This window comes from Beta vulgaris, chromosome 3 (genome assembly GCF_026745355.1).
Source record: "Beta vulgaris subsp. vulgaris cultivar EL10 chromosome 3, EL10.2, whole genome shotgun sequence".
Classification (NCBI taxonomy): domain Eukaryota; kingdom Viridiplantae; phylum Streptophyta; class Magnoliopsida; order Caryophyllales; family Amaranthaceae; genus Beta; species Beta vulgaris.
In genome coordinates, this window is record NC_079204.1 from 52,768,811 (window position 1) to 52,789,335 (window position 20,525).

Sequence of the window (20,525 nt, forward strand, 5' to 3'; positions counted from 1 at the left end):
ATTACATTTTTTAAATATGATTATAATAAAATAGATGTTACACTTTTTTTTTTAGACAATAATTTCTCTTTATCTCATAGATGTTACACTTCTTTTTTAAACAATAATTTCTCTTTATCTCTTTCCTATCACATGGATCTCTTTTTTTCTTTCTCTCTATCTCTTTTCTCTTCAAAAAAAAAATTACCTATAAAACCGTGTTTTTAAAAGTGTAATATCTATTGTGTTATCGAGAAAGTATAAAAAAATATATATAAGATATTATAGTATGGGATTTAATTAGTGGATATATTTAGATATGTATCTTAAAAATTATGAAATAGTAAATGCGACAAAGAATTAAGAGTGCTTTCATCATACATGCGAACAAGGCTATTTTCCGCTCATTTGAAACCTGCAAATGGGCAAAAAACAGTCTTAAATACCATGTTTATGGTACACCCGGATGTATGATAAAGATTGTAAAGAGCTAGACTTCATCTTATTTAGTAAAATGTCATTAATGAAAAATGATTTTTATGATTTCTAATAAAAAGGGATTTGTTAACACTAATTTGCATCATTTATCAATTCTTTCGATTTTATCCTCTTTTGTGGGATTGGGGTACCCATGATTATAGGGTTTTAGGCAAATGGAAGGACAATGTTGTCCATTGACCTATCAAGTAACAAAGATGAAGTGATGCCAACATTAACAACCAACCGCTTTGGCTTATGGTATCACAGATAAAATAAGCACAACAAAGGACACATGTAGCTTAAATAACATTAACTTCAAGCTTCATTCATTGGAAATTGGAATGCTTCCCACTATAATTCTTTCTTCATGATTCATTATCTATTCAGCTAACTTACAGTATTCAACTAACGCAAAACAATGGCCATATTCTAACATCACCATTGACATATTTGAAACTACTTCCTCCGTTTCAAGCTAAATGCAACAATTTGAATAACACATTCTTTTAGGTAATATTTCTTAGGGTGAAATAAAAAAAAAATAGGATCATGTGACTAAGTTAATAAGGAGAGAAAAAATGAGACCACATAAAAAGTAAGGGCATCTGACTAAGTTAATAAGGCTTAATTACTTTAAGTAAGGGTATATTTGTAATTTCACACTCAAAATCTTTACCAAGAATATAAAAGGTAGAATGTTGCATTTAGTTTGAAATTGCCATTTATGGATTTGTTGCATATAATTTGAAACAGAAGAAGTACAAATTTTATTTCAATTCACATTTATTCTTTTCACACTTCATATCCTTTAGTATTAAATCGGCCAAAATTATCACTTAACTAGCTTAAATTTTACATCCTTGAGAAAAAGTATTGTATTACACTATTATAATTACAATAATTTCCATATGGAGCATAGAATAATCCAGGCATTTCTATGAAGGGATATATCAAAATCTTAAACTGAGTTAGGTAAGAGAAAGAACAAGGGAAGTATGTGTATAACTCCATCTACTTCAGATTTAGCTATTTTTTTGTTTCATTAATTTTCATCTTGAATTTTAATAATTTGTAATATTACATTTGTAAATATGTTTATACAATTATCGTAACTAGTAATTATCTTACCAGCTAAATTCATGCACTAATATAAATGTCGAAGTTCAAACTTTTACAACTAAATAGACGAAGGAAGCATAGCTCACAAGGGCGAAATAAAATGTCCTCTTTTCCAAATTCAAATTCCATATTTGGGTTACATTCATCATTCAAAATACATATACATAACTACAACAAACTATTTCTCTCTTCGCAATATAGTTCTCTATTTCCCACCTTTTTTTTTATAAAAGTGGAGGAGATCTCCAACCTTGAAAGATTGATACACTATTATTTGCTAAATGACCTATTCACACTAAAATGCAAGTCAACAGCCTATTGATGATTTTTAGCACTTAGCAGGCCCTCTTCCTTTTACTAACTAAAAAGAGGTTTCCAAAACAATATTCACTTCGACAAGGAACCAAATAAATCTTCTCCTCTCTCACCTGCATCAACACAACAAACTCGTTCACAAATCTCAAATCTCAACAGTTGAAAGTTCAGTTAGACAAAAGCATGCCCTACCAAATTACCAATCAAAAAGAAAAGATTATTTGGAAAACGTGTTCATTAGTACTCCCTCTGTCCCAAAATATAGTTCTCATTTCCCTTTTCTCATGGTAATTTATGCAAGTAGAATATAAAAGGGATAATAAAGATTTTTTGTTTATTTAAATAAATGTTGTATGGGAAAAGATGATTTTAGGAGAGAATGAAGAATAATTGGTGAAAGAGCATTAATTGTAACATTTTGGTTGAATAAACAAAGGAAAAAACAAAATTCAAGAAGCAAATAAATGATGGAACACGGTTTTTCTAGACAAATTACGGAAAAATGTGGAACTAAATATGGAAATGGGAACTATATTTTGGGACCCCCAAAATGAAAATGGGAACTATATTTTGGGACGGAGGGAGTATTAAACAAGAGAGGGATTGATATGAGTCCCGACCAGGTAAATTTACGAAATTACCCTTCTCACATGTTTACCGGTAAACAAATTCTCTATTTAGCCTCGTAAAAAGACACATGTTTCGTTTCTTTTTGCCTAAGTTGAGTTACGTCTCTTTTTGTCCAAGTTACGTCTCTTTTTGTCCAAGTTGGTTCTCTTTTTGTCTAATTCACTTAGCTTTTTTCTTTGTGAGTTTCTGGAATATCCCCAGTAGCGATTTGAACCACAGTTATATAGAGGCAAAAGGAAAGAAACACAAGACTAAATAAAGATGGAAAACTGACCTTTGCTTTGACCTTGTACTCCTAGTCCTAACTGTTGCACTGCTTACAACCTTCTGAGTTTTCTGCTTCGACTTTCGGGATTTAGAAGTAGTCATATCTGAACACAACAACAAAGCTTTATACTTACATGATACAGAGTGACTGGCACATTACAGTAGACTGTTAGATAGCAAATAGGAATTTAATTACTTTTCTAGAGAAGTACCTCTTTGATTAACTATTGGTGATAGAACTTCTTCACCACCAGCCTCTGTATGTGTTCCTTCACTAGTAATAGTGGAATGATCTTCTTCATCAGCATTTGCATTTGTATTTGCAATGTCGTTTGAGCATGTTGTTGCAGAAGGGTCCATAACCTCGCCATCTGCTACATCTACACGATAAAGAAGTGTTAGAGACCAACACCAAGGGGGTACACCATTTATTAGGAAGCAAGATCCAAAAACATGTATTAATTAAGGCCGTTTTCATGTGACTCACCAAGATGTTGATATATTAAGCAGATGAGGTATGGATTTTCTACTTCAAAAAATGCGGGGAAATAATATTAGATTTGTCTGACTAGCTTGGGGGGGGGGGGGGGGATGCATTGCAGACCACAGATCTCGTGGTTCCCTTCTCTCAGAAAGTTAAGTTCGAGCAAAATCAAGCTACCATGAAGGCCAACTTTAATTTTTGCAGGAGAGTTTCTACAATACTCTATGATCAAGGACAAACCTGAACTTCCATTTTCTATAACCCTATTTGACATTAAGCTAGCTTGTGAAGAGAAATTATGCTATTATCAAGTAGTTTAACAATCATTTATCGCCATAAGGACCAGGAACCATTTCTGTATTACACTTATCATCAAGTTAACTGTTGACTGCAATGTAGTTTTCCTTATCTATCTATAAAGTTCCTTCACCTGCTACTTAAGCTGTGGTGAAGTATTTTTCTGCACTAATATCAAACACATGAGGACATTAGATGCTTATATTAAACACAGCACATAAGTCCTATTTGATATCACTAATATTACTATTGTATGCAGTTGGTTTGGTTCCTCTACATCAGCTAAATACGGGCTGAAAAATGAAGATGAACAATTCAGTTCATTGTTGATGCTAACATACGGAATAAAGGGACAACGAGGATAGGATATTCAATCAGCAGATGTGTTCATCTAACTTGTTTTTGATCCCCAAACCCTTCCCCGTGGTCATATCCAATTAAGAGATAATGGATCTCGCTCTCCCTATCCTTTCTCCAACCTCCATCATCTAAACACATTGTAATAATCAAGTTCATGAAATAGGTTACATTTTATGAATGGTGAACCAGATTGAAAAAAGATCAGAAATAATAACACAGCAAGATAATGTGTCCAATGTCTCCAAGCCCTATGCTACTCAAAATCAGAGCAAGCATGCTATCCAAGTTGCAATGGGGGATAGGCCTAAGGTATCTGGCAATTCCTTACGCTCATATCAATGCAATTTTGTCAAAAAGTGTTGCATGTATCAAACATGATGTGCAGAAATGCAGCACACAAATAGAAGAGCATGGAGTTAGATGCAACATCTACCTTCAGTAATGAAAGTTTCTTCATTTTCTAGTTTGGTCTTGCCACCAACCATTACACTTTCTAAGCTTTCGATTCTGTTTTTGTGGGCTTGTGCATTTCGTGCTGTAACCTCCTGCTCCTTTTTCTCCAAATGAAACTTGTTGAGCTTTTCCTCGAACTCTTCAATAGATGATTTCAGTTCTGGTTTTGCAAACTTCTTGCCCTGTTTTAATTCATTGAATGGTTATATACGCATTACTAGAACCTAGAAATTGAGCAAATATATGTTGAAATTACCTTGTTTATTATATTTCTGAAATGGTCCATCACAGAATCCTCACATAAAGCATGTTCATATGTCTTAAATGACTCTATAAGCTTTTTCATTCCTTTATCAGTGAAGGCCAACTGAGAAAGGCAATAAGCAAGGCATTGCCAATGACTGCTATCTGCGGAAAAAAGAAAATCCAAATAAAGGACACAGGTGTAAGAACATACACATACTCAGATAAATTTGATGACCAGAGAGGTTCTTGTCATCAGGTAAGAACACAAGACAATAACTTCAGAGCTTCACATAATCATCATTTAGAATTATCAATATCATAAACTGCAAATTTGCTATAAGACAGCATGTAAAATAGAAGAAACCAGAATGAGCAGATACTATTCTAGCTATACCTGTAACCCCGTTAAACCGGTTGCAAAGCTTCTCGACTAAGCCTTCCATTTGTTTATCCTGGAGAAGTCGGGAAGGGTATAAATATGATGCGGGCAACAATTTAATACACTAAGATCAATAAGGGATGTCTTTTACCTTTTTGATGGAACCAATTAAGAATTGCATAATGTTGCAGAATGATTCCTTCTCCAAATTTTGTTTGGAAAGCTTGCCAAGAATATCAGGAAGTAGATTGTATATTGGATTTGATCCTGAGAAATGGCAATATCTTTCAGGCTACTTTAATAAAAGATTGAGAGATCATTTGGGATATCTCAATTTCAAGTCAATTCCCTTTCTCCTAGCACTCATGTATCATTTTCTCTTACCTTTCTTTGCTAATTCAGTAAAAAAGAGTTTTGCCAAGTTTGCAATTCTGTCATCTTCATCCTCCAATCTCATAGCCATCTCATATATGTAACCTTTGACCTGATTATGAAGTGGCCATCATCAGTTTCATTGTGATGTATGAAAGCAAGTCAAAAAGTTGTTCATCCATACCTTCATCATCTCATTCAAGATAAGATGTGAAAGGACCAGCACAGCATTTTTCCTAACGGAAACTGAAGGATCACGTAACCTGGCATACATGTGCTCAGTCCAAGGTTCAACCAAATTAGGAAAACGGATTGCCAGATCTCCAAGAGCTATTGTGCAATTTGATCGAACAGTTTCTGATGATGCACTCTCCACAACTGTGAACAGTAACTGGAGATTTGCTTCACTGGATACATAGAAAGGAAGTTCACTTATTAGTTGTCAAATCGGTGACCAAACATGCAAATAAAGTCAAGAGAAAATGCTCACCAAAAAGCTGCATCGACAACCATAAAACGACACAGAGCAAGCATAGCAGCTGCTTGCAGTTCTGGATTCTAGAAGGAATAGAAAAGCAAATTATCAGGATGAAGAACGTAAAAGAAGGCTAAGTTTGCATGTAAAGTTTGAGAGATTAAGCATTAGTGTGTTAAGTCCTTGAAACTTCAGAGATCAGACAAACAAAGATCAAAATCTTCTAGAGCTACGCGAAACATACTGTTCAGGTTTATTGATGCATTGATGTGAACTTCTTATTCTCATATATCTTAGCAGTATTAAGACCATAGATAAGGAACTCGCCTTCTGCATCAAATTAAAGTTTCTGCAGAGCTTAGACAGAAAAGGTGCACAAAATCCCAGCAAATTCTTTTCATCTGAACCACCAGATAGAATTTCTCTCTCTGCCTTGTCAGCTAGTGAATCAAGTATTGCATCTTCAGAGGCAGCAACACCTAGTTCAGCATTTATACCACTGTCCTGTAGTTACCCAAAATACATTCAATCAAATGCAGGCAAATATGTTTAAATTAAAAAAAAACAAAAATATGAAGAAGATGCAACAGCTCGATATCAGGAAGTAACTTTCAAATGTTATTTTTTAGTGAGCATTTTGCCAACTCACCTTTGTAGCTTCAAGAGTTGAACCGCTACCATCAGCACTCTGTCTCTCCTTCTTTGCTTTCTCTTTCTGTATCTTTCTAACACAAGATTCAATGTACACTAATTGATGCATGGCAACATGGCTTATAACAAACAAGTATCTACTAAGTTTTCCAGCTTCAACTGTGGTAGAGCCATGAGCAGTCCCATTCTCCATGTCATTTGACAAAGGACCAGATTCACCAAGATTGAATACAAAAGTATGGGATTTCTTCACCACCCTGGCAGCAATAATTTCTGGGGCTGGATGAAGTGTATAAATTGCACCTATAGCCTTATCAGCAGCATTGTACCAGATGTTTTCTGGCAGCCAAGAACCAGTAATTAGACTCTCTAGCGTGGCAAACATACGACTCCCACTATTTGCCAGAAGCTTTTTTCTGTCATCTTCAGATAACCTCTGGAGAGCAGTACATGCTGTTCTTGCTAGCAAGGGATCAACCTTTGCCCATCGCCCAAATCCAATATCAATAATGTCCTGTAAGTGAGAACCTAGAATTTCACTTGATGACTTTGCAGCCATACAAATAACAATTAAGGCACCACGGCACTGCTCCGCTGTAGTTCTTGGTAAATTAAAGCAAAAGAAGTCCCACAGAGCTGAAATCTGGAATATGCAATTTTTAAGTCAAATTTTACTTAGAATACAAGAAACACTGGATCAGAATATCCACCATATTTGGTTTCAAACATAATAATCGTAATAGAGATTGCACAAACACTTTAAAAACATGCAATATTGTATAATTAAACACAGGGGAAGAAGGCAAGGGAGAGAGAGGTATAAGCGACACATTGCAGAAGCCGCGATGGACATTACCAACATGTCATATTCACAAATCCAAAATGCAAATGAATCCTCAAGCTTTTAGGTCATAAGATTAAATCAAACAGATGAATGAAAGTAGTTACCATTTCCTAGAGATGTGGCGAGTGGCGACAGTGTCGTACACATACAGCAGAAAAGTCATCGCATGAAAATTAGACATTTCACCTTAATTTCAAGTTCATCTGCTAACCCCAATTGTCTTGTGACAGTTCAATGTTCTGTCCGCAAGTATTAACTCTTTCAGCTTTACAAATTATGAACCACTTATAACATTCGAATTATCTTCTAACAAAAAGAGTGATTCCAGTTACAAGCATATCCTCTTTACTGGATGATCCAGTAGCCCGGACATTTGGAAGCTTTAGATCAGCAACACATCAGTTATTCAGTTGATTACAAATGGCTCGTAAGCTATAATCTTAATATGATAGGTAGCTTGCTGATAGTATGTGATGCGACACTATCATCCTTTGAGAAAATAAACTCTGCAATGTCATGTCTTTGGACAAATACAGTTACGTACTTCCGGTCCACCACTAATGAGTTAAAAGCAGACCCCCAAGCAACATATATAAATATATAATATTTCCTCCGTTTTTTTAGTTGCAACAAATGACTTTTTGGTGAGTGTATTGAAATAATCAAATATTGCAAGTAAAAGAAAAAGGTAGTGATTCACTACATCAGATGATTAGGTAGCACTGTAGCAGATTTATCCAGTTTAAGAATGTCTGACTAAGTGCCTACAATTACATTGATTGTGTTGGTGTAACATAACCAGAGATAAGAGTTCATTTTAATCAAATAACAAAACTAAATTAACTAATCAAAGTGAATGATTCTTAATATCATCCAATGTCAAACAGAGAGCTCAACAAGCAACTATTTCAACATATGATTTAAAGACGAAAAACTGAGTTACCGTGCCAGGAGATATATCCCCTTTGAGCACTAAAGCACCAATTATGGACTCCAAAGCTGCAAGATCTCCAATATTTGAATCTACTGCAAGATTCAAAAGATTCTTAGCAGATTCCAGTGGGTTCTTTGTAATATATATGGTGACGAATGCATTTTCCACTGCCTCATATATTGATTTGTCCTGAGAAAAAACCTGTAACAGGAAAGCGGAAAGAGAAGTGGCATTAGATTCCTCTAAATATGAATAGACAACCTCGTGAGTTTAGCACATATTCATAGTCATAACATCCTGCAATTGAGATGTGAAATGATAATAAAGTACCAGAGGCAACATCTTCCGTAGGCATGCATCTGATTCTTCAATTTGAAACTGTCTACACCTCATGAGCAGAAGTATAGTGTTCTCCACGTCTGTAGCAGAAGACGAAGCCATCAGTTGAACAAGGGTTGGCATTGTAGCTGATATACACTTGGAAAAGCTCAGGCCAGCCTCAAGGGAAGCAACCAGAGCCCTGGTCTGCTCCAGGTTTCCAACATCAGGAACAGAATTATCTTTCAAAACAGTGTCTTCTTCCACCTGGGACAAATAGCTATCAGTTAAACTATTAGGCTGCTCATCAGATCTAGCTTCACTGTTGACGTGATCAACATCACCATCCCCGTTACAGTTGTCTATATCAGATGACGCTCCATCTACTTCATTCCCTGTATGCACCTCTGGCTGAAGAGCACTTAACTTCTTCCTGTATTTGTCCAGTGTCGCTTCAAAAGACGATATGCGAAGTTGAGGCCCAAATGGATTATGCTGCAGCATTACAATAAGAAGATTCAGAGCAGATTTTCTCACAATTGCACTCTTGTCTTCTAACCTCCCTGCTGCCAGTGCGGCCACTTCGTTCCACAGACCTATTGGAACAGAATGTTCTTCACAGAGTTCAGACCAAACTTGAAGCACCCTGCTTCTCGTATAAGCTGAAACATCACGACAACGTTCCAGTAAAATTTCTAGCATAGCCTGCTTAGTTCGGAGCCGAACTGACTTCGAGCTCACCTCACATTCTTCGTCTTTAAAAGCTTTAGACACCAACTTTCCTAGCAACCCCACAAGTGCATTCCTGATCTTATAAGATTCTCCACCAAAATGTGGGACTAGAATGCCAATGTTTGTCGAGATCAATTTTGGCAGCCTCTCTGAGAGCTCAACAAGAAAGCGCCCTATATTATCTGCACCCGCTGTATCCTTGACATAATCCTTTGGGTTTGTTCTTCCAATTTCTCTGATAATAGAGGTCGCTAAGCTCCCATCAGCGTACTTTTTCTCAGCTCCTGCCACGGCATCAGCCATGGCAATGACAACAAAATCATACTTGTGGAGCAAATGAATGATTGAAGCAGATGTTTGTGCCAAGTAGTGATACTTAGTAGCACAGCTCCCAATTATACGACATAAAGCATCTTTTACATCAGAATCCTTTAGCAGTATAGGATTCTCAAACATGAGAAAGGCATTCCTACAGATATTGGAACAATGTCAATAATTAGATAAATAATAATACCAAATTCAACAACAAAAAAAAACTGCGTCCAACTTACTTTGTAATGAAAGAAAGGTAATTCTCATCAGTGTCTGAGGATCCAAAGAGCAATGATAGGTTGACCTCAAGTGAATTAGCGATCAAGGTTAGTATCCTCCCTCGCTGTCCTTCCCACTTCCAGGAATTTATTGGCAATTTCTTCCGGCTGCTAGCTGCCGTCTAAAACCACATAATTTATTGGAAAATCCATCAACATTAAATGACTGACAACTTAGAGTGAAAGACCAATTATGATTTCTGATATTACTCGACAAATGAGGAACATATCTCTCTGACTCGAAAAAGGATGCTAATTCTAGTGGCCCAGCTTGTTGTTGTTGGCTAGTCCTTCACATCGAACCACTCAACATAATAAGTTATTTGCGTTTTAAGTATGAAGTAAATACAATGGATGTTATTTTTCATACCTCATTTCAAAATTATCCTCCTTTTTCATACTCAAACTGCAAACCTTTTTCATCAATTACATATGCTAAGACACAATCTAGTTGTGATGAAGCAAGTACAATGAAGACTACTCTACTTGGGCAGTTAGGCTCTTTTCTTTTGGACAGAACGGAACTAAACTTTTGAATTGAACTTAATTTGCCTAAACTGATTGAATAAAAACTGAGAGGGGAAACTAACTGAATTGAACTGAATTTGTCTGAACTAAACTGAATTTTCATTGATTCAGTCCAAAAGAACAGAGCCCTAACCTTATTGTTATTACTTTAGCCACCTTCATTAGTATACATTAAATGTCAACTCAACCCAACACGCTACACCCTCCATTTCCTTTCAAATATCAATTTAAGGTCATTTATGTTCAAAGAAAGTTTTAATTAATCTAAGGAAGCTTTAGTAACCTAAGGAAGCTTTTGTTTGTCTCCAATACGCTACTCTACTTAATCTAAGGAAGCTTTTGTTATCGCATTGGTATTTAAACTTGATAGTATTAGTGCATTAGTACATGAAACATACAAATGATAATTCAATAACATTGTACATAACAGATACTATAGAATAACAAAAATTGGTTAAATAGTCTGATGATCATGATGGAGCGGGGGGATAAAACATATGCGTAATTATGTAAATTTGAAGTATTCGGATCAAGAAGCCGACTCCATCCTATCGAAATTAAGGCTTTGACATTGTCTATGTTGTAGTAATTATGTCAATTGATTAAAATGCATTCCAACAAAAAATGTACTTACTTTGGAGGTATTGGTAGACGTATTACTAGACTCCTCCGCAAGAATGATATGTACAAGGAAGAAAGTATAGATTTTAAAAGCATTGCGATGTGAAGCAACTCGTTCAAGCACCGACACAGAACCATCCTCACCACCACCACCACCACCATCATCATCATTCTGGGGTGAATGTGACAGTCTAGAAAGCGAATCGATATTCGGAAGAAGAACACTGAAATTCGATCGAAGACTTTCAACAAAGTTCAACTTACAAGGAGGCGTAAGAGATGAAAAACACTTCACCAATGAATAAACTCGATCAAAAACATCTTGATTTTCAATGCAGAAGAGTTCCTTATCTGACAGGTCGAATGAAAGACCTAAAACATCAAAAATTGAGGGAAATTTCGTCAGAGAAATGTGAAATTAGGGTTTTATATTTGGGGGTTTGGAATTAAGGAGGAGAGAGAAATTACCTTTGACGAATTCTTCGAGGTCGGAAGAAGTAAAGGAGGTGATGTTGGTAGGGTTTTGAGCAAAGAGATGATTGTCGTCGTTTTCTTGTTCGAGGGAATGGAGATTTGGGGGGAAGATGAAGGTGGGAGCCATTTTTGAAGAGGAGAGAGAAAAAGGAAGAAGCTCCTGAAATTGATTTTTGGACGTTTGGTTGTTCAGTTGTTGGTAATTTGAATTTGAATATATTTGGGCATTCAAATAGGCGGGAATTTAACGTTTCTTGAATTGTTGACTTTTTAATGAGCTTTTAGCCATGGAAAAATAAAATACAACTAAGGTCTTGCTTGGATGGAGTGTAAATGTATGGTAATGTATTAAGCGACTAAAAAAGTCAAATTTTAGTGGAATGGCAAATTCCACTGTTTAAGTATGGTGAATGTCCTGACATGCATTTAATGCATGCTAGGAAAAGCTTTTTCTCCACGCAGAAAATGTTGAAAGTGTAATGTTAAAATAGTAGAATTTTGCCTATAAATACCGGTGTAAGAAATCAGTTTTACACATCAATACAAATATAATACTCTCTGATATATTTACATAGCTTCTCTCTCTCCATATTTCTCACAACAAAATTAAGAAAAGTAAGGCCGTTAGAAATAATTATAAAGGAGAAAAAGTGATGATAAAAGGGATAAGTTAGTGATAGTGAGAAGGAAAATAAATGAATAAGGAAATTGTTCTTATTACCAGGGTAACCGGGTAATAGTTACCCACCACCCTCTAGAGTAATTGTCCCCCTCATTTTCGAGGTATTAACTTCTTCTCATCACAACAAAATCACATTATGCCTTTGGAACCATCGCAATTCACCTCTATTTTTCCTTTATTAAGGTGGTTTGACTTTTACTATCCCCTTAATCCATTACCCAAAATTTAAACATGCCCTAAACTTATCTTCACCTAAATTTATCTTAACTGATTAAACTTGATCAGCCTAAGTTTTAGTTGTTTTTGCACCTAATCAAACCTGGTGAGTCCTAAGTTGTCACTTTGATTTTTTTTTTGTTGTTCAAAAATGTTGTACATAACTAAACTTGTAGCACTTTATTGGTAAAAGACTCCTACTCATATAGTCATGTTGGTCTCCACTTCTACAATTAATAGTATATCTAAAGGATGAATACGAATTCTTGATTTTTTTTTTATTAGGAAATTAAGTCAGCCCAAGGGTTAACCCCTACAAGGCTATTAGCCTGTAGGAAATACCAACACATTGGCTGGTAAGGCATGCATAACATGCAAAGGAAATATCCCAACATAATGCTGGGATAAGGATCGAACCCCCAACCTTAGGGGCCAAGGGGGAGCGCTCTACCCACTTGAGCTAACTCCTGTCCTTAGAATACGAATTCTTGATGTTGCTTGTAAATTCAACGTGTAGCTGAATAGCTAAAGATGAGCCATAAGTTTAGTGATGTTGGGCAAGGTCGTTCATTGAGGGCAAAAAGTAAGAGGTGAGTTTTTAGACGAGATGTTGGAGGGTTTGAAGCACAAGCATGAAGGAAAAACATGGGAAACTCATGAGAAATTATAGGGATTTAACAATTAGATGCATCTAATACGAAAATTGTGTTTGTGCGTTAACGAATATAGTGTTTGCTTTTGTAAAGTTGCAAAATAAGATAGAAGGCAACAAAAACACTATTTTGTATAAGTATTATTATTTAAGTAATTTCACCCTTCGAAATAGAAAGTGTTGCAAATATTATGATACAAGATGCCTTGGCAAGGGAAATTCTTCAAATGAGTCTAATGATGTTTGATTCCTAAATCTCAAAGATACAAAATGAGGAATGATGTTACTATTCCACATTTCCACCATCTCAACCTCAGTCCTTTATGCAACATAATTTCTCAATTTATTATACTAGTACAAAATTTATTTTAGGAAAAATTAATTGACAAGAGAGGTCTGAACTTTGGGCGATAATTTTTAAAATGTAACAACTTTGGATTGACCTATGGTGGTCCCAACTATAGGGGGTCCTAACTTTTATTGGTCTTGTGTGACTTGTAACTGGCAACATAGGTCATAACCTATTATACAGGGTCCCACATAATGTTTAATGAAAGTAAGTTTTACAAGTTGGCCAGTAACAGACCCTAAAATTGTTTTCCCTCCTAAAATTAACACCCTGAACTGTTCATCTTCCTCCTCCATCGCCATTACTGTGCAATTTTGAAGTTAAATGAAGAAGGAAAGCAGACAAGTTTCGCGATTTTGAAGAAACCCTAGTAAGTGAATTGTCTCGAACTTTTGTGCTTGTAAAGCTTGAATTTTTGGCAATGGTGTTTAGTTTGAACAACATTTTTTTTTAAACAAGAAACAATATATTTGGTAGAGGTTGAATTTTTTTTATTTAGTTAGTAAAGGTTGAATTATTTTTTTTGTTTTATGCTCCATGAATTGAACTGTGAAAGCAACATGTTGATTGTTTTCTTGTTGTTTCATTCACTACTGTAGTTTGCAAGTGATGGATATTGTGACCTTAAGATTTTGGCATGAGGGAATTTTCAAAAAAACTGATAAGGGTATGGAATACATTGGTGGAGGTGGGAGGACCTTTCCTGTTGATCCTGATGAACTATGTTGGTTTTTTTTGGAAGAGATGGCCAAAAAATGTGGTACATATAGGGTAATTGATAAAAAAATTTACCTTATTCCTGGGAAGACACTAGATGATGGTTTGAGAATAGTTTATAGAGATAAGGAGGTGTTAGAGATGGGAGAAATAACATTAAAAAGCAGGTGTATTTGACCTGTTTGTATTACATGGGGTTGATGAACCTCAAATGGTGGAGGAGGAAGTGAACCTTTTAGACTGGGCCACTAAGCAACCTAAACCCAATGAGGGGCCTGACCAAACTCAACCTAGTCAAGGGCCTAAAGCCAGTATGTCAAAAGCTGGCCTGAACCAAATGGACCTAAAACAAATGGGCCTGAACCAAATGAAAGGAGTGGGCCTGGATCAAAAGTTGGGGCTGAACCAAAGCCTGTAAGTCAGCCATCTGTACCTGTTCAGACAATAAAACCAGAACTGCCCACAAGTAAACCTTCCCTCACAAAACAAAGGCCAGAAAAACTCAAATGCTTTGGTAAGAAAAGGGCCCACAAGTACTGCCCCTACTTAGGTCTAGTCTTAGGCTACAATAAGTTCAGATACTCTCTGAGAACCCTTTTGCAAATAAGCCTCCCTTACAAAGACCTTCAGCTTCAATTGTAGACTGCCCTCCCACCTCACTGTCATCACAGGCTCCCTCACAAACACCTTCAGCTACATTTGTAGACCGTCCTCCCAACCCCTCATTGTCATCAAAGACCCCCTCACAAACACCTTCAGCTCCAACTCCCTTCTTTAATGAGTCCACCAAAGAACCTTTCATAGATGACCAAGAAACTCTTCCACATGATTACTATGAATGGTATGACAACAGGCCTGACAGTCCTCTTACATGGAGGGAGTTAGTTGGTGAAGAAGACAATAGTGATTCCTCTATGTATGAACCTAGCACTGAAGGCTCAAATGAAACTGATCATCTAAGTATGTAGATGAATCTGAAATAGGTGAAGATGAGTTACATGATCTGTTGAATGAGGAGTATAAGAAGGTGCATGAGGATGAAATTGAGACAATTATTGATGGTGATTATCCTAAAACCAGTGATGATGAATTAGGATTGCAAGAAGTAAAGTTAGAGGGACCAACACAAACTGTTTGAAATTGCACAACAGTTGCAAAGGGAAGCTGCAAAGGAAGATAAGAGGGGGAAATGAAAAACAACCACTAGTGAGAGTGGGTTTCTGAGTGAATATGAGGACAGTGAAGATGATATTCACACACTTGAGAACAGTGATGTTGAAGGAGAGGACAGAGGGCCTAGGAGAACAGGCAGGGGGTTATTGATTCATGGAGAAATTGATTACAACAACTTTTCCTAGACAGTGGGGCAGAGATTTCCAAATAGGGAATGCTTTAGAGAAGCAGTAGCTATGTTTGCTGTGCAACAAGGTAGGAATTTGAGTTTTTCAAGTAGTAATAAAAAGAGGCAACAGAGAATGGAAGTTAGATGCAAGAAAGGATGTCCATTTAGGTTGTATGGATCTTGGGATACTAGGAGGGCGTGTTTTGTTGTCAAATCTGTTGACAGTGCACACAGTTGCACAAGGAACATGGATAGCAATAGGCAAATGAAGTCATCTTGGCTGGCAAAACAACTGCTTGAAATCTTTAAGGCTAGGCCTCACTGGCCAACTAAGGAGATTATGGATACTATGAGGAAGGGTTACAAGGTTTTAATTAAGAGATCTCTAGCTTATAAAGTCAAACACAGGGCTCATAGCTCCTCATGGATCCATGTTGATCATTATGAAACTGGGCAGATATATAGCTGCCATCAAAGCTAGCTGCCCTGACACTGTGATTGAACTGGTTCATGCTCCTGCAAAAAGAATGAGAAGGTCCCAGTATTTCAAAGGCTCTTCATATGCTTTGATGGTGTTAGGAGAGGGTGGATTGAAGGTTCAGAAAATTTTTAAGCATAGATGCTTGTTTCCTAAAACATTTTGGGTGGACAACAGTTGGCAGTTACTGGTAAGGATGCAAATGACCAGATGTACCCAGTTGCGTGGGCAATTGTGGAGGGGGAAAATAATTCTTCTTGGGAGTGGTTTGTGACTCATTCCCTCAATTTAGGTGAGGGAGAGGATCCCACTGTTTTGATAACACTTGGTAAGTGTGTTATTTTTCTTTCATGAAAGATTCACTAATAATGTTATGTTGAATCTCATGATATGTTTAATATACTTACAGAATATTATAAGTTCTGTGCCAAAAATACTACCAAAATGTGAGCACAGGCACTGTGCAAGACACATTGTTGCACATTGGCATAAGGACTTTAAAGGTGATGAGATGAAATTGATATTCTAGAAAGCTGTTAAAGCCTATAGTGTGGCTGATTTCAATGAAGCAATGGAAGAGATGTCAGAGGTTAATAGTGATGCTGTTGCTGCATTTAGGAAACATAATCCAGATGTGTTTTGTAGGGCATTTCTGAAGACAGCTAGCAAGACAGATGTGATCACTAGCAATTTATCAGAGACATTCAATGGGTATATCATCAATGCAAGAACCAAACATTCATTTACATGCTGGAGATATCAGGACTGCCCTGATGCAAAGGTTGGTGGTTAAAAGACAGGAAATGGAGGCCAGTTCTGCAAAGTTGTGTCCCAGGATTCAAGCTAGGTTGGAGAAGGAAAAAAACCTAGCTGCCAACTGCATTCCAATTCCATCAACAAATACAATATTTCAGGTTAACTATCATATGGATAGTGTAACATTTGACCTTGAAGCTAAATCTTGCACCTGCAGGAAGTGGGACCTCACTGGTATCCTCTGTTGTCATGTTGTAGCCAGCATATCATTCTGTAAAGGAGATGCTGAAGACTTTGTGGACCAAGTGTACACAAGAGAGAATTACCTGAGATCTTATGCTGGGTCAATCCCACCTCTAGTAAGTGAAAGACACTGGCCACTAGTCACTTCTCCTCTCATCCCACCACCCATTAAAGTTGGTCTTGGGAGACCAATAATCTGTAGGAGAAAAGACCCACATGAAAACCCAAAAAAGCCTGGGAGATTAACCAAACATGGGGTTGAAATGACATGTACAATATGCAAACTTAAGGGCCATAACAAGAGGACTTGTCCAAATAAAGACAAAGCTCCTAGTCATCCACCTCACAAAAAGGCCAAGACATCTGATGCTTCAACTCATCATGGTGCTCAGAATGACCCTCACTTTGATGCAACAACATAGCCAAGCAGAACTAGAAAAGGAGGAAGGGTCATCAGGGGAGGGAAGGGTTCAAGAGGAGGAAAGAGAACTACAAATGCTGATCCAAGCAGCTCAGACCCACATCCAAGCACAGCAGGGAGAGGAGGGAAGGGTTCAAGAGGTGGTAAGGGTTCAAGAGGGGGGAAGAAAGCTACAACCACTATAAGTTAACCATTTGACTTCCCTCTGTTTCCTCAATATTTCCAAGTTCACCATTTTCACTTGTAATTTTGTTGTTCATGTCTCAAAATAACAGGTGCCTAAAGGAGTTGGTGTTTTCATAGCTAATGATGGATCTATTTTTGTGGGGGTAATAAGCTCACAAAATTTACCCAGATGTTACTTTTTTGTTGTTATCAATTTAACTTACACTAACCTGTCATGTGCACAGGGAGGAAGTGGAACGCCCCGACAAATTTACATAACCTTAATCGTCAGCGGAAGCATAACTTAATCCTGTGGATTATGGCCCACAAATAAAATAGTAGCCTAAAATTTAAAATTCACTATACAAATACTCATCGTATAATAATACTTGTTTATCCATTATACAAAGTATCTTAAAACCTCATGAATCCTACATAATCTTCATAACGCAATATAATCGTGATCCACAACTGTTCTCCCATACCTAAAACATAAAACAAAACGTCGTGAGCCGAGGCTCAGTAACATACTACTCTAACATCGTAAATTCATTTCACATCATTTTATTTATAAACAAGGAGAAAAGAATAATTCAAACCATTTCACAAACATATCATATCATGTTACATTATCTTCTTTATCATGTTCATCATCATATATCTTTTACTTTGGTAACTTGGCTAGTACATCATAACATAGGGGACGTCTCCCACTACATAACCGTCAGCGGTCACATCATAGGTGACACTTGCGGTGCCCGTATCATTTAAACCATCAGGCGGTCACAACATAGGTGACACTTGTGTGCCCGTATCATAAAACAGTCAGGCGGTCACTCATAGGTGACACTTCGGTGCCCGTATCATTTAAATCATCAGGCGGTCACAACATAGGTGACACTTGCGGTGCCCGTATCATACTGCCAGAACCGTCTTTCACTTGAATTTATCATGTTTCATTATTTTTAAGTAACATCATCATCGTGAATAATTATATTCTTTCATTTCATCAAACGTCATCATCATTCTCATAGCATCATATCATAATAACCATCATAAAACATTTCATTTCCCGCAATCCATATAAAACATAATATTAATCATATCAAAACATACTTTGAAGGGGAATGCGGGTGTTAGCAGTAGACGTTACCTGAATTCCTGCTTACCAACCTTGATAGCCGGGGGAGGCTTGTAATATCCTTTATCTTCTTTAATCTATTCAAGAATAATTTTATTAATGAACGTTTCGTTATTTAGCTTTTAAGCCTAAATATTAGTTAGCGCTTATTGAGGTCATAACGGTCATTATAACGTCGTAAAGTCTCCTTAAAGGTCATTATTTCTTAATCGTTAATAACTTTGTTCAATTAAGGTGAGTCTTTAACAACCACTTAATGAAATAACTCATTTAGCTATATTTTTAGAATTATCGAAACATTAAAGTTATATTACTACATATCATATAATCTTTCGAAAACATAACATTATTCTAGTTCATAGTTAATAACTAATTAGTCGTCCATTAATAAATTAATTAAATTTAAAGTTATAATAGATCCATTAACATTATTTTGATATTATTTAGTCATTTAAAATTAACAAGTCAAGTAACTCATTATTATAAGTGAACTTAAGGATTAGTGAAGTACTCATAACTTAAACTCAATTATAAACTTAATGAATTTATAGCTAAACTGGTTTAAAAATCATGAATTATAACCCAATAATAGATTTTAGTAAATAAGTTAGGTGGTTTAATAAAACTAACTAAATCAGTCCATTAAAGCTTAATATATTAAAGCAACAAGATTAACTTAAGTGACTAAACTAAGTAAATTCAGATTATAAGCCCAACATTATACTTAACTTAATAATTAAACTAACATGACTTAATAAAGCACTAAATTAGCTTTAGTTTAACTCCTTTAGCCCAACAATAATATAATTCAGATTTAAAACTTAAGCTTATTTCTGAATCCAAGGTTCTAGGCCCAAATAATTTAATAAATGTTAAGGGTTAAAAACTTGGGTTTGCATTAGAGAATAAGAAATCAGAAAGTTAAAAGGGGAAAACCATCACCTCTGCTACTAGGAGCAGGAGGACGAAATCACGCCTGAGGGAGGGACGCCGGCGAGCAGCAACGACGATCTCCGGCGACGGTCTCCGGCGGTTCAGCGCTCGTGGGTCGTCCGCAGTGCTGCGCGTGCAGCAGCGTCGCGCGAAGAAGGAGAGGGGCGTGAGAGACCGCCGGAGAAGAGAGAGAGCGTGAGGGTGCTGGCGCGGGTCTCCGGCGAGCTGCGCGGTGTCGACGAACGATAGCGGGTGTGGGACGGAACTGGGCGCGGCGCGAGACCGGCGCGGGGGGGGGGGGGGAACCGAAACAGAGGAGAGAGTAAAAATTTGGGGGTTTCTTTTTGGATTTATTTTTGTTACAATTTTCCGTCGATTATTGACTGAATTTCTGTTTAGAGAGAGAAGAGAGGATGAAGGTTATTGTTGGTGGGTTCTTGATGTTGAATCCCCATGGCTATTTATAGTGGAGTTTGGAGGTTTAAAATCAGTGTTGGAGGAAGATGGTGAAGTAAATAATCTGATTTTGTTAACTTGAAGAAGCTTTGGGTGAGGATTGGTGACAGATTTTCTGAAGAAGGAGAAGAAAGTTGTGATTGCATGAGTGACAAATGGACATGGTGGAGTGGGGAAGAAGACACCATTAATGGGGGATTTGACCATGCTTTCTTTTCTCTTTTTCCCTCTTTGCTTCCCAAACCAAAATCAGAATTTCATTCCCACAATACCACCTAAACGTGACTTTAGTAAGACTTTGGGTGAAATGTTGACACTTTGTACTTTAATGAATTAACAACTACATTAGCCTTCTTGATTAACTCCTAAAATCGTAAATTGTAAATTATCATCATAACTTAAGTTGATAAACTTTTATGCTAAAAA

The 20,525-nt window shown here is 36.7% G+C and overlaps 2 protein-coding genes and 1 long non-coding RNA gene across 3 annotated transcripts; 1 reads left to right on the forward strand and 2 right to left on the reverse strand.

The window, feature by feature from the left end:
- Positions 1–1,660: 1,660 nt before the first annotated feature.
- On the reverse strand, positions 1,661–11,755 carry LOC104889469 (condensin-1 complex subunit CAP-D2). The gene is made up of 17 exons (XM_010674696.3): positions 11,543–11,755; positions 11,088–11,446; positions 9,887–10,047; positions 8,616–9,804; positions 8,295–8,486; positions 6,506–7,150; positions 6,184–6,360; positions 5,872–5,939; positions 5,566–5,788; positions 5,394–5,493; positions 5,161–5,276; positions 5,025–5,082; positions 4,641–4,792; positions 4,365–4,566; positions 3,003–3,170; positions 2,798–2,894; positions 1,661–2,006 (listed from the first exon to the last, which is right to left on the reverse strand). The coding sequence occupies exons 1-17, from the start codon at positions 11,673–11,675 to the stop codon at positions 2,003–2,005; spliced, it is 4,044 nt and encodes a 1,347-aa protein (XP_010672998.2). The 5' UTR covers positions 11,676–11,755; the 3' UTR covers positions 1,661–2,002.
- A 5,032-nt stretch (positions 11,756–16,787) lies between these two features.
- Positions 16,788–17,405, forward strand: LOC125495767 (uncharacterized). Its single transcript, XM_057393431.1, has one exon. It carries the CDS (start codon positions 16,788–16,790, stop codon positions 17,403–17,405), a length of 618 nt encoding a protein of 205 aa, XP_057249414.1.
- Positions 17,406–17,916: 511 nt separating this feature from the next.
- On the reverse strand, positions 17,917–19,820 carry LOC130590745 (uncharacterized). Its single transcript, XR_008968592.1, has 3 exons — positions 19,653–19,820; positions 18,723–18,787; positions 17,917–18,054 (listed from the first exon to the last, which is right to left on the reverse strand). It is a non-coding gene; the product is annotated as an uncharacterized LOC130590745 (long non-coding RNA).
- Between the last annotated feature and the right edge of the window lie 705 nt (positions 19,821–20,525).

Coding starts and splice junctions, on each gene's coding strand:
- LOC104889469 (XM_010674696.3), bottom strand. CDS start 11,675: ATGGCTCCCACCTTCATCTTCCCCCCAAATCTCCATTCCCTCGAACAA. Junction 8,487..8,615: donor TACGGAAGATGTTGCCTCTG/GTACTTTATTAT, acceptor TTCCTGTTACAG/GTTTTTTCTCAGGACAAATC. Junction 5,940..6,183: donor ACTTTAATTTGATGCAGAAG/GCGAGTTCCTTA, acceptor TATTCCTTCTAG/AATCCAGAACTGCAAGCAGC.
- LOC125495767 (XM_057393431.1), top strand. CDS start 16,788: ATGGAGGCCAGTTCTGCAAAGTTGTGTCCCAGGATTCAAGCTAGGTTG.